We start from the raw sequence: 17,199 nt of genomic DNA, 5'->3' as shown, positions 1-17,199 counted from the left end.
GTCGAGCTATTACTAAAAATAGCCAAGTGAGAAAAGGGGCCGTGAAGGTCAGATTAAATCGACCTGTTGCACTATTGAGTATATCGATGGATGTGATTTTCCAATATTATTATGCGTTCAAACTTTTAAGGTATTTCGTCTGAAATAAGTATATGTATATTGCATTTCTGTAGAACAATGATTCGAACCCATTTTGAAATTGCCACCTACTATACTGTAAAGTTTCTAGGACATTCACTATAGAACCGAGTCATTGTTGCCGCCAGGGAGTGAAGAGGAAAAAATTTATTTCGCTTTGCGAATAACCGTGCTATGAAATGCCGCACAACTGGAGAATTTCAAGAACGGATATAACACTTTCCTTAGGTTATTTAAAGCGGCAAATGACCACCAAACCTTAATCTTAGCAGACAAATGTGCCAATGAAAATCGTAAACGTGAATTGTTGGTGAAAATGTTGGACCAAAAAGTTTCAATAAAATATATAAAAATTTTGGGCGGGACGAAGTTCGCCCGGTCTGGTAGTTGTTATAATAAATTCGAATTACTGTTTGCTTCCATTTCGGTCAACTGCGCAAGTTAGTTATTAAAGAAATGTCGTATAAAAACAGCAGATTTGGTTTGCTTTTGAATACGGCTTCATCGAGTGCGCAATAAAGACCGAGGTATAAATACTTGAAAGAAATATGTCTTGAGTCAAATCAGCTTTTTGTTAATGCGGTTCTTGCATAGATATAAACAAAGTAAGTTTCTGCTTCTACTTCGACTGCGACTTTTTTCTTGTCTCAGAAGTTGCCCAGTGAAACTATATGGTAACACCAACAGTAAACGTTGCACTATTTGAAAAAAAAAAATATTAAAAAATAACTAAATGGACTGGTTGTTTTGAAATTTCATTTTTTCGTCACATAATAACCGCGTGTATGTAAATAAGTGGTCGATTCTTCATAAAGTGTGTTGGAATCAGTGTGAAAGTTTGTTTAAAAGTGCTAAGAAAATCAGAAAGAAAAACAATTCCGGGCAAATCCGGGTTAAAGTCGGCTCTAAATAAGTTAGATCATAATTTAATGTAAAGTATACTTTATCTTAGCATAGTCGAGTTAGAGCGGCTTTTTCGCTTAGAGTCGGATTTAAAGTTAGAGCAACGAAAAGCTGTAACTAAACAATTTAGCATCGCTCAAAAGTTGTGTTTTTCGGAAAAAACTTGAAAGGGATTTCAGCATCATTGATGATGCTACAAAAATTAGGCGTCCAAAAATTTATAGAAACAGAGTAAATCCGTTTGAATTAGACGACAGTGATTTTTGTTCTCGGTATCGGTTCGACAAAGTCACTGTGGAATTCATTATTCGAGCTTTAGATATTGAAAATCCGAGAAATAAAAGAGGCCTCCCGGCACCAGTTTGCACTCAAGAACTTTGTACTCTTAGATTCCTAAGAAGAAATGTGCATCAATGTGACGTTGGTATGTTTAATAGAGTGTAACTAAAATTTAGAAATAAAATATATATATATATATTACTATATTATAGCTGATATGCATGGTTTATCCCAGAATACTGTTGGAAGGATAAACAAAAAAAATAAGTAAAAGGATTGCAATGTTGCTGCCGCACTTCGTTCGATTCCCAAGTAGAAATGAACTGAGCGAGGTAAAAACAAATTTTACCAATTAGCTCGGTTTCCTATCGTAATCGGAGCCATCGACTGCACCCACGTGCGAATTAAATGTCCTTAAAAAAATAGTCCAAACTTTGGCAGGCCATTTTCTGAATAGGAAGAGGTACTATTCTCTAAATGTTTAGGTAACTAACCAAAAAGACGCCATTATGTTATAAGTAAATGCGACAAAAACGTACACACATTTCGTAGATTGTTTGTGGTGCAGATTGCAAGATTCTTGACATCGTTGCAAGGCCACGTGGCTCCAGACATGACGCTCGAATTTGGGACAACTGCCATCAAAAAACTCGTTTGTTGGAAAACAAATCTGAACATAACGGTGTACTAGTCGGAGATGCAGGATACCCTAATTCATCAATACTTTTGACTCCAGTTAGAAATTCGTCCACAGAAAACGAAGAAAGGTAGAATTTATAAAGGCTTCCTGAAATACTGAGTTTTCTATTGATTCTTTTTATATATAATAGGAGCCACATTGCTACATGTTCCAAAATAGAATGCCTGAATGGGCAGATCAAATGTAAGTTTCGTTCAATTTTCGAGAGGTTGAGTCAACCCTCAGCAAAAAATTTAGTTATCGCTGTTGCTGTGCTTCATAAGATTACCAAAGAACGAAACTTTTTATGTGAGTCCTATACTTTGAATTAAAACCTGCAAAATTAACTACATTAAAAATATTTTCTTAGTTTTGGATGCGGATACCACTACTACCCGAGTATCAATTGAAGAAAGCGGAGACACCCTAGAAACCACTTCAAAGAGAAACCACATCAGGGAGAGCATAAAGAACTGCATTTATTAATAAATATTTCTGACTACTATGACTGATACTAATTTAAATTGAAACCCAAAAAATCTTGATGCGTACAGATTTATTTCAAAATGAACATGCTCAGTTTGTGCTTCATATCAAACTTGCGAGTAGTGTATACATAAAAATATTCAATTCAGTCTTTCCTTATTTCATAAAACCTACAGCTATCTAAAAACTTCAGCCTTTTAAAACTTCAGGTACCGCATCACAAAAATTGGTTCAGATAACTTAACTAATTCATTACACTTATTATCAATAGCTTATATTGGCCTCCTCGTTTCTTATTTGGAGGCGAATTAGTTGGTATTTCAGGTCCATCAACTCCTCCTCTCTTTGTGTGTTCGAGCCTGATGTGAAATTTCTACCTTGAGCTGCTGCACCCTCAGTACATTAAGCTCGTCATCATGACCAGATTCTTTTGCAATCTGATCCTGTCTCTGCTTGATGACGACAGTTTTGGAGGCATTTTTCCTTGGAAGGAGTCGCAATTCCTTAAGGAGTCCTTTGGGAGCAGATACGAGTTGGAGAGCGCTAATGCAAGGCACTTTACTTTCTTCTTGCAATTCAAATTCTAGAATGTCTGTGTTGCAAGAGCTAGTCGGCACCGTTGGAGTGTTGCTGCCGACTAGTATCGTGTCCTCTTCAAAATTACACGCTATCATCGAATGGAATTGCATGTCGCCTTCGTCCAACGTTGGTATATCGACAACATTTCTTGCCACAACAGTCGCCCTCCTTACTTGCGCGACTGCTATCCTCGCGTTTACTTTCATGCGCATCCACTGCTGCTTTAGCTTCGGCACATCGCGATCAAAGCCTGTGGCTACCACATCCATTCTTATGGCTTCCCAGGCATCTTTCTTCCGTTTAATCATCCGGAGGTCATTTTATTTGTTTTCGATCACATCGATGTGCCCGTTGCCCAAATCCCGCAAACAGTCTTTCTCGGATGCAGCCCAGTTTTGTTCGCGTTTCCTTGCCTGTAGGAAAAACAACCGCTAGAAAAACAGTACAAAATTACTTACTCTTGGTTCCTCCTCCATCTCAATTGAAAATAAATAATAAACACAGATCAGCTGATTTATGTGTGTATCCTGAAAACGGGTGCTGTATTAATCAATAAACAGTAACATAACATTTCATGTACAACATTTCACATCAATTATCATCTTTTACTTAGTATAAAAACATAAAATGTCTTTTAAAACCTATTTTTAATGATTTCTAACAACAAAATCGCCTTTTGTTTTAAAATTCTCAACTTAAAAAAAAAAATCCCTCTATAAAATATATTCATTCGTTCCTTTTCGATATTTTTCCCCCAACTATTTTCACAGCGTTGCCACTTCTGCACAATGTCATTATTAGTTAGCACCATTTACTAAACTGACTATGACAAGACTAAAAATAAAGTCGGCTTTTTCTTTTTAGTAATTTACTAACTAAAGTTGGCTTTTATCATGGACTATGACTACGGGCCAATAAGTTAAAGCAGTGCGAAATTTTTATTTTATGGCTTTTACTATTTCGACTTAAGTTTTTAAAACACTGGTTTAAATATGCTTCTAAACTAGTTTTTTTGTCTTGCTTTAGTGCGAATACTAGAAAAAAAAAATAAATGTCTTTATTTTATATCAGTTTAAAAATCTAGTTACAAACCGAATAAACAAAAAAATAAGGGACCAAAATTCCTTCACTTTGCAGTCGCTGTCATTTTTACAAAAAGTAAAAAATAACAGATCATCTTTACACTTATAGATCTTATTCATATACACATTTGTGTATTAATATTAGTATGGCATAACATACATACATACATATACATACATATAGATATATTGTTATATATATTAAAACATAGAATAATAGTAGGGTTAAAATTGTAATATATGGTTTGATTACTTGTAGGGTTGCAATTTTATAATTCTTTTATGCGATTGCAGTGTCTGAATTTCGTTTTAATTTGATCGTAAATTAAATTATAACTCGGGATCCCGAGGGCTTGATCCCGGGATTTCGAGACTAAAAAAGGACATTACCAGATGGTGAATTTATCAAGTGCACATACTTATGTAATTGGGCTGATAATATGTACATATGTATATCTAAAATAATTTAAAGGCTTACCAGGTGTATTGGATACACTTCTGTCAGAGCACGGTGTTTTGTGGTTCAGTACTTTCATATTATTTATCGGCATTATCCGCGTCTGATACCAAGTCACTGTGTTCTGATCGGATTTAACTGCTTCCCAAGGCATTGACCATCGTCTCATTTGACTTTCGACATCTGTTGAGTTTTCATCTATTACCTCTCCAGCAGCGGCTTCAGACCACCTACGCTGGCCGTTTAAGGGAAACAAGGGAATATAAAGTGGGGATCTTACGCCTCTGTTAAACGGATGCTTCATTGCCAGCAAATGTCCTGGATTAGGTAATGGTCCTTTCGTATTTTCAAATATTTCCTGAAGTGGAGAAGGTCCACGAGCTTGTTCTACGGAATCTTTAAAAGAAATTTAATGAAAATACGAAATAGGGTCTTAATCTAGATATCGCACGTTTAATAATGTAGAGGTGTAACTTAAAATGTAAGTTTTTGGAGATATTATTATACAAATAATAAGCTTGATAATTAGAATAAGTTCAGTCTACCAGATAAACAAACTTCCCAAATATGTCTTTCGGATAGCTCAATCAAGCTAGCGGCGCTGAAATGAAAAAATGAGGAACAAATTTGTTCATATTATTGTGCTCATTATGTGCTATTTTCGGCCACTTTCCGTTTTTTCTACTCCAACCATTTGGTAAATAATTATGACTTTGCTAAGTTAACCGTAACTTAGCAAAACATTTATTCAATGAAGTCTCTTTAATACTGGGCTTATTTTTTGTGCATTTTATGTGCTTCAAAAATATTGCCCAGTAAACATTGAAAAACCGCTTGACGTCACGCTAGCTGGCCCACCTCTTAAACTTTGGTCGAATATATAATTGAGGAATTACGTGCTATTTTTGGGCTTCTTAGAGTCACCAAAATAATTATAGGCGCTCATTCACTTTCGGAGATAATTAAGACTTTGCTGAATTAACTGTAACTTAGCAAAAAATCCATTCAGCGAAGACTTTTTACAGCTTATCTGGGTTTATTTTTATGTGCTTTGCAAATATTGCCCGTTAAACATTGAAAAATCGCTAAAAATATTGCCCAGTAAACATTGAAAAAATCGCTTGACGTCGCTGTAGCCGACCAACTTTATAAACTTTGGTCGAACACAGATAAATATTGCTGAGGAATTAGGTAATATTAAGGGGCTGTTTAGGGCCATCAAAATTATTTAAGGTGCTCACTCAGATTCCGGGATAATTAAGACTTTGCTGGGCTAAATGTTACTTAGAAAAACATTTATTAAGTGAAGACGACTTTTTTAACGTTTTATGTTTATAAACAACTGTCAAGTGTTCTCGTTGGGTGTTTAATAAACTTAGAGTTTAATTTGACATTTGTTTGTTTACTTTTTCTTATTTACATATAGCCTGTTCCCCTTAATCCAGCATTTAGACAGAAATAGTCCGAAGTAGCCGTGGTGTAGAATACCAACTATTTAGCCATAAAAAAATAAAAAACGTAGCTAAATAGAACTTTTCATGCTGATTTCAACCATACGAAGATTGTTTGGCGCAAATAAAAACTAAAGCCAATAAAAAGGTTAACTTTTACATTTTTTATATTTATAATAACTCGGAAACCATTTTACCGACCACAAACGTATTGATGCTAATTTAAAGATAATTTAAATACCTTTTACGCGACGCATACAGTATAACCTTATTCAAAACAAATATTAAATAAACGACATTCTAAAAAATATATTTATACTAGCAGACGCGGCAAACTTCGTCCCGCCCAAAATTAATTTTTTTATTTAAACATTTGGTCCAACGTTTCGCCAGCAATTCACGTTCACGCTTGGTTTTGTGGTCCACAGAAGGCTTGTCCTCCATTGCCGTCTTAAATAACCTGACGAAAGCGTTATACCGGAAAGAAGTCCTCGCTGCTCGATGGTGAATCGTCCTTGAATCTGTATAGTATAGTTGGCGGCAATTTCCAAACTGGTGAGTATCATTGGTCCACATTCTGTTTACTCAACGTAAGGCAAGGACCGCAATGGTACAGATGGTTGATTTAACGGGGGTAATTTGACTGCTGCTCCCGAATTGACGATGTTTAGCAATAACTCGGCTCCAGCACCACCTTGCGCATCTTTTTTTGCAATAGTATTGCCCCTATCGTTACCAATACATATATATCTCGAATATGAGTCAAATCGGAACACAAGTACGATTTTGAGTAATAACTCGACTCCAGCGCCACCTGGCGTTTTAAGTTGTGAGCTTGAACTATACAGGGACCTATTCAAACACATAAAAAATTTCATTAAAATCTTTTCGGTCGTTTAGGAGGAGTCCACCCACTAGAATAAGTCTTTTACATACTGACACTCTTCGGCATTTTTGCCTATTCAAAAAAAAATATTACGCATTCGTTATACGGAGAAAATGCGCAAGATCATCAGCGAAAAAAACTCTCAAAAATCACTACAAAACTGCATACCCAAAATTGTGTCCCATTTGATTCAAAATGAACCATATTTCTATAAAAACAATTAACAAAAAAATTTATTATGAAAAAGAAAAAAAACACTGTATTCTGGGTGTATACATATATTTACAGATTAGATAAAAGTTTCAATATGTTCGGAAAGCGCCCCCTTTTCCAGTAGCCCTAAAATTTCTATACCAATTTCCAGGACACTACTACAAATATTTCCAGAGATATACGCTATGAAAAATTAGACATTTATGGGTGATACCACTCTCCCTTATTATATCGAAATTCTGCGGTAGATGTCCAAATTTCGGTACAGCCGTTCGCCAGATCACCTCTTATAAAAAGAAGGAGCTTCGCTTTACATAATCGGTGTCGGTAAAACAGGACAACACCGATTTTGAAGCGGCAAATGTTAAAGCTGTTTTCGATAGACTTTTTTGCGGTGATTACGAAGTCGTAAATACAAAGTTTCGATCAGCTCCAGATTTTGAGAAAAACGTGGGAAAAGTGTCAAAAAATCGTGTTTTTGCAATATTTGAGAAGCTCCTACAATGAAACAAAAAGAGATAGAACCTTCCACTTAGGCTCAAATTAAAGCTAGAACTTCAGACTACTATCCCTGAAAATACTAATTCTGCACCTTGCCCTGATGGTCATTCTCATTTACTTTTTATCGCCCAACAATAAAAAATTACTGGAAAATTATGCAATTGAAAAAAATTGTGTAAAAATCTGTTTTAGCTGTTCAACAAATGACTATAGGTGACCTTAGGGTCAAGGTACAGGGATGGTATTTGCAGGGATTGAAGTCAGAAGTCCAAGCCTTAATTTAAGCCTAAGTGGAAGGTTCTAACACCATTTGTTTCCCTGCAAGAGGTTCTTAGACATTGCAAAAAACGCGATTTTTTGAAATTTTGACCTCGTTTTACTTAAAATCTGGAACTGATGGAAATTTTATGCTTACGTCAAAAATTGCATTTACATTTGCTGCATCAAATTTTTTTGGCCTGTGTAATGAGTATTGTTAAATAGCCAATACCCACATGTTTACGGTGCCTTCAAACACCTTTCGAACTGTAAAGTAATTACTGAATTCTATTCTGAGCATATCTATAATACGGGTATGGAATTTCAAGCAAATCGGACCCTAAGATAGATTTTTTGGAATAGATCCTATGTTAACCCAGACAATAAGCTAACTACTTGCCGAATTTCAAGCAAATCGGACCATAAATAAAACTTTTTCGAATAGATCGATCCCTGGCCCACTTAACGGAAAAAATTGATAATATATGCTAATCTAGACTAAAGGAACCTAGCGGAAAAATTAAAACTTTGTGCACTCCTCCTTCTAAACACCTTTCCAAAAAAGCAGCAACCATTCGAATCGGATATGAAACATAGGAGAAAATTGTTCCCAATTGATTCATGCTCACAATCATAGTTGCCAACTTGGTGCCTAAAGTACTAGATTTAGTGCTTCTTGAAAATTAAAACGCCAAAAGAAATGGTTTAGTGTTTAGTGCCTTTTTTAGTGTTTTCTTCTGAACTCAGATTTCTCAAATGTATATAGATAGGGATAAATAGATACAAGCAAATCCAAGTACATACTCGATACTTTTCTCAATTTACCAAGTGTTTTTGTACTCGATACTTTTTACTGCGATCCAAGTAGGTATCGAAAAAAAGTACTTGTATCGGAAGCGCAAAACTTATTATGCCTCAGCATATTCTTTGAAAAGCAACCCATTAGAGGAATTGGAAGATATGCGCAATACATTTCCGCGGCTATATATTTAAGCAAGCCCGTCTATACAGTGTGGCCGTTGTGCGACTTAAGGAGCGCCAATACCCTTTGACCCGACTTTTTGAAAGTTTTGATTTTTTTACCTTTTTCAAAAACTATGTGCGACCTTTGCCCCTTTTCAGAGACTTTTTTAGGAAATGTGAACAGAACCATGCTATCAAAAATATTTTCTCCTGTAAATATGAAAAAAATGCATCACTTAAAACTTTTAAGGGAAATGTAACTCTTCTCGATTTATGTGTATGTTTGCAACCTTGTTTTGTGAAAAGCTTGCCCCACTATTTTCTTTTTCAATTCAACAAATTCATTCTTTTACTAGTAAAGAAAAGCAAAAATAATATGGTGACCCTTTTTTTCGTCAATGAACCCCCTTTTTCGACTTTCTGAAAATTCTCAACGGCAACGCTGCGTCTATACATAACGGTTGTCGGGTCATCTGTCCCTTGCGAGAGGCTTTTCTCAAAAACAGATACAACTATATTAAAATCTCGAAACTGCCTTTCAGGAAAACACTTGGAAAAGGTGATGTTTTTGGGAAATATAACAAAAATTGAGTTATTTTGTTAAACTCATTTTATATGAAAAAACTTTATCTATTAATCTTGTAAAAATGTATTCAATTGTTTTTTGAAATCAAATACTATAGAAAAATAATTGTTATCTTAAATTTTTGTCTGAAAAATTATTAAAAGATAAATAATCTTGTAAAAATGTATTCAATTGTTTTTTGAAATCAAATACTATAGAAAAATAATTGTTATCTTAAATTTTTGTCTGAAAAATTATTAAAAGATAAATAATCTTGTAAAAATACATATTTTTTGTGAAAAAAAACGATACAATTACTTTAAAAAATATGCAAAATCTATTTGCAAGTACTCGATACCTTTCCGATACTGAGTATATATCGATACCTTGTTTGATACAAGTACAAGTACTGATTTGAGTAATACCTTGATGGTATCGATTTATCTCTATATATAGATAAAACATGAAATAATTTGAAATATTTATCGGTTCTTGTAGATTTTTTGGTGCTGAATCCAAATCTGGATGCAGAATTTCTCCAGCACGTCAAAAGATATCCTAACCTCAAAGTGTCAAAAACACGGGTTTCGCGATATTTGAGGTTATATTATGAAAAACAATTTTTTTTACTCATTTCTAATTAGGGCATCATTTAGTATTACTCTTCCCCTTTAAATTTTAGTTTTGTTTGTTGCGATTCGATATTTTTTTCTCGTGATATACTAGTTTTAATGTGCAGTACTTTGGTATTATTTCATCAGCATGAATCATAATAGCATGTCTAGATGCTATTCAATCGTTATGAGCGAAACAGTTTTGAATATTGTTAATTTTTTTACTTTTGTTAAATACAAACTGTAATGAAAAAAAGTATCTTTAAAAAAAAAAAATGTAGTGCTTTTAGTGTGGTAAAACGCTTTTCTTTCCAAGTTTTGGTGCTTTATGAAATTGAAAAGTTGGCAACCCTGCTCACAATGAATTTCACAAGTATCCGAAATTTTCCAAGCTTCACAACGAACTTTCCACATCGTCCAAAATCATCAAATCATGCGACAAAATGCAAAATTTCGTCGAAAAAAATTCAAATTTTTTCGCCTTCTTGCGGATTTTTCCGAGTTTTCCACTTAGAAATTCCATTCGAAAGCCATTCCGAACGAATTGCAGAAAAAATTCCATACAAAAAAATCAATTTTCGATCTATCCAATTCCCCGACTTTCCCGGAAGGTTTTCTCAAAATTTTCTTTCGTGAAAACCTTCCCCTAGCAATTACGAACAAAAACAAAAATTTAGCCAAATCGGCCCAACCGTTCTCAACTGATGAATTACTATACATTTTTCACATCATTTATATATATGGGTAAGGCTTCCTGCAGTGTTTGGAAATTTTTATTTTTCTTTGAAAGTAAGTGTCCGAATGAAACAATCTTTTGAGTGCAGACTTAAAAAACATTAAACTATGCAATAAAATTATTTGCGTTACAAAAATATATTTTTTTTGCTTTTCAATAATTTTTTTATGAACAATTGAACATTTAAACAATTTCTGCGCCTCGTGGGCGAACATTTTTAACAACAACTTATGTAATAAACATTTCTGCATTTATATATTTAAAAAAACGTGCATTTCGATGTAGTTTGGTCGGAATGAATATTTATTTGCCAGCGTGCGCGCCCAACTCTCGCGGGCATGCGAAACTCGAGCATGAGAAATAGAAGTGGAACGATTGAAACGTGCATTTCTTTCTTGCGCAAGAAGTCAACGCGATCCAGCCGCGAGAGTCGGGCGCGCACTCTGACAAATAAAAATTTATTCCGACCAAACTATATCGCATGCACGCATTTTTTTTTCATAGATAAATGCAGAAATGTTTATTACATAAGTGTTGTGTAAATACATATTACTATCTAATTTCCCTTTATAGATACCATATATACTTACCACACTGTATACTGTTCATACCCACCACACACTATTGTTCCATCTTTATTATATACTAGCTTTATACTTGAGATAACTCTACTTATGAATTCAGTAATAGACACCACAATACACAACATGGTGTCTGGTGTGGGGTGAAAACTGAAGGGAAAGTCAATACAACCAAACAGAAAAAAAAATTCCGGACGAAAAAAAGTGGCCAGTAGTGCAATTAATATGCAATTATCACAAATATTACCAATGTCGGCAACAATAGCGCCATTAAACGTAAAAGCCACTAATCTAGCCCTGGCTTGGGAAAACTGGAAAGTTCAGTTCGCAATATTTTTACGAGCATCTGGTTTAGAAGATCAAACTGATCAAAGAAAGGTGGCTCTGATGTGGCATCATTTAGGTGCTGAGTGTTTGGACATTTTGTATTCCTTTGATTGCGACGTCGACACGGTGTCTTATGATAATTTGCTCAACAAGTTTAATAACTATTTTCTACCAAAAGTAAATATTGCTATCGACACAAATTCTTTACGCGTAAACAAAAGAGTGAAGAAACAATGAACGAATATATAACATGTCTAAAAAACTTAAGTATTTCATGGGAATTTAGTGGTCTTCCAGACAGTTTGACAAAAGATATATTTGTGTGAGTCATCTCATTTAAGTCCCATAAAAGAGCGGTTATTGAGTGAAGGCGACATAACATTAGACAAAGCAATCGAAATAGCGAAAAACATTGAAGTGGCCAAAAGTAATGCAGCCGAGCTGCAAAGAGTCAACGAAAGTCAAACGGACATTGAACGTGTGGGAGCTATTCGAAAGTCACGTAGTTATGTGCAGGCAAATTCACAAATCGCAGCCTGTAACAAGTGCAACAAGACAAATCACTTCGCAGCTATTTGTTTTTACAAAACCCAGAAACAATCAAATCGTATCCCATCTACACAACAGCAACAAAAAAAGTCAGCTAACAAATTTGATTGTACGAGTAACGACGAAAGTGATTTATTTATTGGCATAGTCAAAGAAGGAAGGCAACAGAACAATAAGTTCAACGTGGGAAAAACAAACTTCGAGTACAGCGACAGCAATCTGTGGGCAAGTTAGAAGGGCAAAATAATGAAGAAAAACACATCGAAGCAGTGGAGAAGGCAAAATTAAAGAAATAATGGATTATTGAAATCAACATAAACAACACTAATACATATGTATTGTTTGTTACAATTAAACAGGTGTCTTACAAAATGTAATGCTAAGTTTAGTGGAGAAGAATTGCCCCTTTTGGGAGTATTGAATACAAATTTTGTTCTTGAAAACATATCATTTAAAAATGTCAAATGTCATATTTTAAATACTAATTGCAAAAATGTTATTGGTTTAAATACTGCTATCGATATGAATTTAATTAGCAATATTAATGAAATACAGTGTGAATTTTTGAAAGAGTATATGGAGGTGTTTGAAGATTTAGGGCAATTACAAACAAAATGTACTTTCAAGCTTAAAGAAAATTGTTCGCCTGTAATAGATCCCTCGCGAAAAATACCATTACTTACTGGTTAACTGTATGAGGAACTCAAAACTGAGTTGAAACGTATGACTGATTTGAACGTAATTGCGCCAGTAAGTGAACCAATTGGTAAATTGAGATTATGTTGAGACCATCGTAATCTGAACAAAGCTTTCCTTAGACCTTCCTTTTCCTTCCTTAGAATAGATCTAAATAGCTCTCTAGATGCTAGTTCCGGTTTTTGGATGATCCCTGCTGATGACGAATCGTCTAAATTATGCACTCTTAACACACCTCTAGGACGCTTTAGGTTCCTGAAACTACCTTTTGGTATAAATGCGGCGCCTGAGATTTTTCACGCTGAAATGGTCAGGCTATTTGAAGGCATACCTGGGTTAATTATATACATTGACGACTTTTTAATACACGCAGCAACTGCGCAGCAAAGCGAAATCTAACATTAATAAAATTATAGTTTAAAAAACTAAAACCTACCTATTATAATTGCCATTCGTACTGTCATCAGGTCTGTAGCTTGAGAATAGAAATTGCTGCATCTTTTAGGCGCATCAATATTACATAGTTACATCCCGAGCTAATGAAGGAAGGTAAAAAGAAACAAATTAAGAGAAGTCCATTGGCATTGGGACTCAATTCATGAAGAAGAGTTCTAGAAATTAAAGTAAGAAATAACACAAACTCCCGTTTTGGTTTATTTCGATCCAAATAGACAGGTAACGTTATCGGTTGATGCATCTAAGTTTGCAGTAGGTGCAGCAATATCCCATGAACAAAATCCCAAAGCATACACACCAGCATATCTGACAGACACACAAATAAACTATGTACAAATTGAAAAGGAGTTGTTCGCTATATTATTTGGGTGCCTCAGATTTCACCAGTACATTTATGGGCTCAAAATTTTGATCGAAACGGATCATAAGCCCCTGGTGTTACTATTCAATAAGCCAGTGTACAAAATACCGCCAAGATTACAGAGGTTAATGTTGCGGGCTTCAGGGCTATGATCTAAGTGCAAAGTTCTTATTCGTTGCGGATACTTTGTCAAGAGCACCCTTGGCCGAAAGTGCGTTAAACGAGTTTGATGATGATTTGAAGCTACACTGCAATATGGTGGTTTCAGATATTGCGCTTCCGCCAACTGAGGTGGATAAAATCAGACGATGCTGTCAAGAAGATGAAATATTTAAACAAATTTCCGAGTGTGTAAAAAACGGTTAGCCAGAAAATAATGCTAAAGTAGAAAAAAAAGCGATGCCATATTTTAAAATAAAAGATGATATATGTGTTATTGACGGTCTAGTTTTTAAAAATAATCAGATAATTATTCCACAAACGCTTAGAAAAGAAATGCACGAAAGCGTGCACGAAAGTCACATGAGTATTCAGCGAACTCAAAGTTTAGCTAGGCAAACAATATATTGGCCAAATATATACAATGACATATTTAACTTAGTTTCCAAATTGCAAAATATGCATGAAGTTTCGAAATGCAAATGCCAAACAAGAACTCAAAACGCATGACATTATTGAGATTCCATGGCTAAAGCTCGGTTCTGATATTTTTGATGTAACTATCTTCCCGTAGTTGATTATTCATAGAAATTGAGTTGTTGAATAGTGGGTTTTCGGCAAAGGAAGTTAAAATAAAATTTAAGTCTAATTTTGCGAGACATGGAATACCACAATTTTTAAACTCCGACAATGGGCCGCCGTGTAGCTCAAAAGAATTTAAACAATTTTGCAGAGATTAGAGTATTGAGCACCAGACTTCCAGTCCCTATGTACCTAGATCCAATGGTCTAGCCGAATGCTCAATTCAAACTATAAAAAAGATGCTGACCAAATGTAAAGACTCAAAAGCTGATCCATATATTGCACTCCTAAGCTATCGTTACACACCTAAGGGTTATATGCCAAGTCCTGCTCAGCTACTTATGTCACGGAGCCTCAGAGCGAGAATTCCAATGTGCACTAAAAGCAGGGTTCGAATGTGCCTCATTTTAGCCCCTCGCTCGCTCGTTAGTTTGCTCTGAGCTTGCGCAACTCATGTGTGCATACATATCTATGTAGGTATAATTTTTTAATGTTCAATAATTTCTTATAAAATTTCAACTTATACACTTAGGTCTATTTTTATGCGGATTTGAATTTATGCGGGTTTTCAAACCCTTTTTCGCTGTAGCGATTTTGCTTTTTTGAGAGCTTTTATTACTTTTATTTTTATGTGTAAGGGGCAATGCTTCTGATAAATAATTTGTCTTTGTATTCTTACATACAAGTAATTACTAAGTAATTCAGCTAAGTAACTATGTTCTCTTCTTCTTATTTTTTAGCGCTGTAACCGCCTAAGCGATTTCTCCTCTGTGCCAACTGACGCCAATTGAAAACGCCAATGAAGCCAAGTCCTTCNCTCTTCTTCTTATTTTTTGGCGCTGTAACCGCCTAAGCGATTTCTCCTCTGTGCCAACTGACGCCAATTGAAAACGCCAATGAAGCCAAGTCCTTCTACACCTGATCTTTCCATCACAGTTGTGGCCTCCCTCTTCCTCTGCTACCACCAGCGGGTTCCGAGTTGAATACTTTCGGAGCTGGAGCGTCGGTGTCCATTCGAACGACATGACCAAGCCAGCGGAGCCGCTGTGTTTTAATTCGCTGCACTATGTCCATATCGTTGTAAAGCTCATACAGCTCATCGTTCCATCGTCTGCGGTACTCGCCAACGCGTAAAGGCCCGTAAATCTTCCGCAAAATCTTTCTCTCAAACACTCCAAGAGCCGCCTCATCGGATGTTGTCATTGTCCATGCTTCTGCGCCATATACCAGCACGGGCATGATGAGTAACCATGTTACATATGTATAAATGAGAATATAATATTTATAAAAATCATTATTTTGTCTTTCATTTCATAAATGAGTAGGACATTAGCATTTTCAAATGAATATTCCGGGTTTAGTCCCCATACATATGCATGTATATGGGCAAATCTAAAAAATAGGTACACTCCCAAAAAAAAAAAAAATATTTTTAAATTTGTAAGCACACCTATATTTGGTATATCATTTTATTCGTACTCTCTTAATAAATCGATTAATATAAGTGTAATTCATTTTCATCTAGTGCTTCAAAAGTTAGACGAGGAATAAACATGAAATAGAAAACAGAAGAATAAGCTGGGTTCAAATTACGTTGTTCGAGTTGTAAATTTTGAGCAAAGATTTTGAAAGTTGAAGTCACTTAATTGGGACGTTTTTAATTCAATGGCATCCCCCGTTTTACCAGATTGGCTCCGGTTTCCGAGATAACGGTATTTGAAATTTTTATTAAATTTTAACTATTTTATAAATAACTCCCTCAGTTTTGAAGTTATTTCACTAACAATTTGCACATAATGGTTTTTTTGATATTACAATGGGTGCACTTTAACGTATAGCTCCAATACAACTGATTACTCAGATATGTGTTTTTGCGCTATAACTCTAACTTCATATCTGAATAATAAATTGTATGCGTGCTATATGTTAAAGTGAACCTATACTAAATTTTTACTTGCTTCATTGGAGAAGTTATAACGCAAAACAACGTCTCTGGACAATCAATTGTATGGGAGCTAGATTTTAGAGTGAACCAATTTCGAGGATTTTATGAGAATTGTGAAAGAGATATTAAAATACAAGCGTGTGCAAAATTTTAGTAAAATATCTTCAAAACTGAGGTAGTTTTTTTTATAAAATAATTAAAATTTAAGCAAAGTTTCAAGTACTGCTATCTCGAAAAGTCGAGCCAATAGGGCAAAATTTAGAAGGGCCATTGAATTTAGAAGGCTTCATTTAAGTAAGAGCAACTATCAGAACCTTTGTTGAAAATAAGTTGCTTTGATACCACGCTCGAAATATTCTGACTACAAGAAGGAGCATAATTGAAAGCATGATGAAAGCATAGTAAGGTACTCAACTCGTCGGCCATGATTTTTTTTTTTTTTGAAGTTTGCCAACATTTTAAAATCANAAAGAAATTGTTCAAAGTTGTTGTTTGAGATTGAAAATGAGAATGTGTGTGTGAGTTTGTGTGTAAACTTTTAAAATTCAATTGCTTGCCAACGTCAAGAATTTGAAAAATTCCTCTCCGCGGTTCTAGCTTCCTATTTTTTTATCATGATTAAAAGTACTAAATCGAGGTTTTTACACACTTCTAGAGAACATTTTTTGAAGCAATTTACAGGTATATGCAACTATATAAGGACTAGTATCTTCTTCTTCTTATTTGGCGCTGTAACCGCCTAAGCGATTTTGG

The 17,199-nt window shown here is 34.9% G+C and overlaps 1 protein-coding gene across 4 annotated transcripts in view; it reads right to left on the bottom strand.

Moving 5' to 3' along the window:
* LOC108381117 (uncharacterized) overlaps positions 1 to 17,199 on the bottom strand; it is a 312,228-nt gene that overhangs the window by 37,279 nt on the left and 257,750 nt on the right. For all 4 annotated transcript variants that reach the window (XM_017637535.1, XM_017637543.1, XM_017637527.1 and 1 more), the window contains exon 5: positions 4,625 to 4,999. In XM_017637535.1, coding sequence (XP_017493024.1) covers positions 4,625 to 4,999 — 375 coding nt within the window. The remainder of the gene's footprint in view (positions 1 to 4,624; positions 5,000 to 17,199) is intronic.

Source organism: Rhagoletis zephyria, unplaced genomic scaffold (assembly GCF_001687245.7).
Source record: "Rhagoletis zephyria isolate East Lansing unplaced genomic scaffold, Rhagoletis_zephyria_1.1 Rzeph_scaffold_00132, whole genome shotgun sequence".
NCBI classification, from domain to species: domain Eukaryota; kingdom Metazoa; phylum Arthropoda; class Insecta; order Diptera; family Tephritidae; genus Rhagoletis; species Rhagoletis zephyria.
Note: the sequence above shows the minus strand (reverse complement) of the source record. Positions and strands in the feature narration are given on the sequence as shown.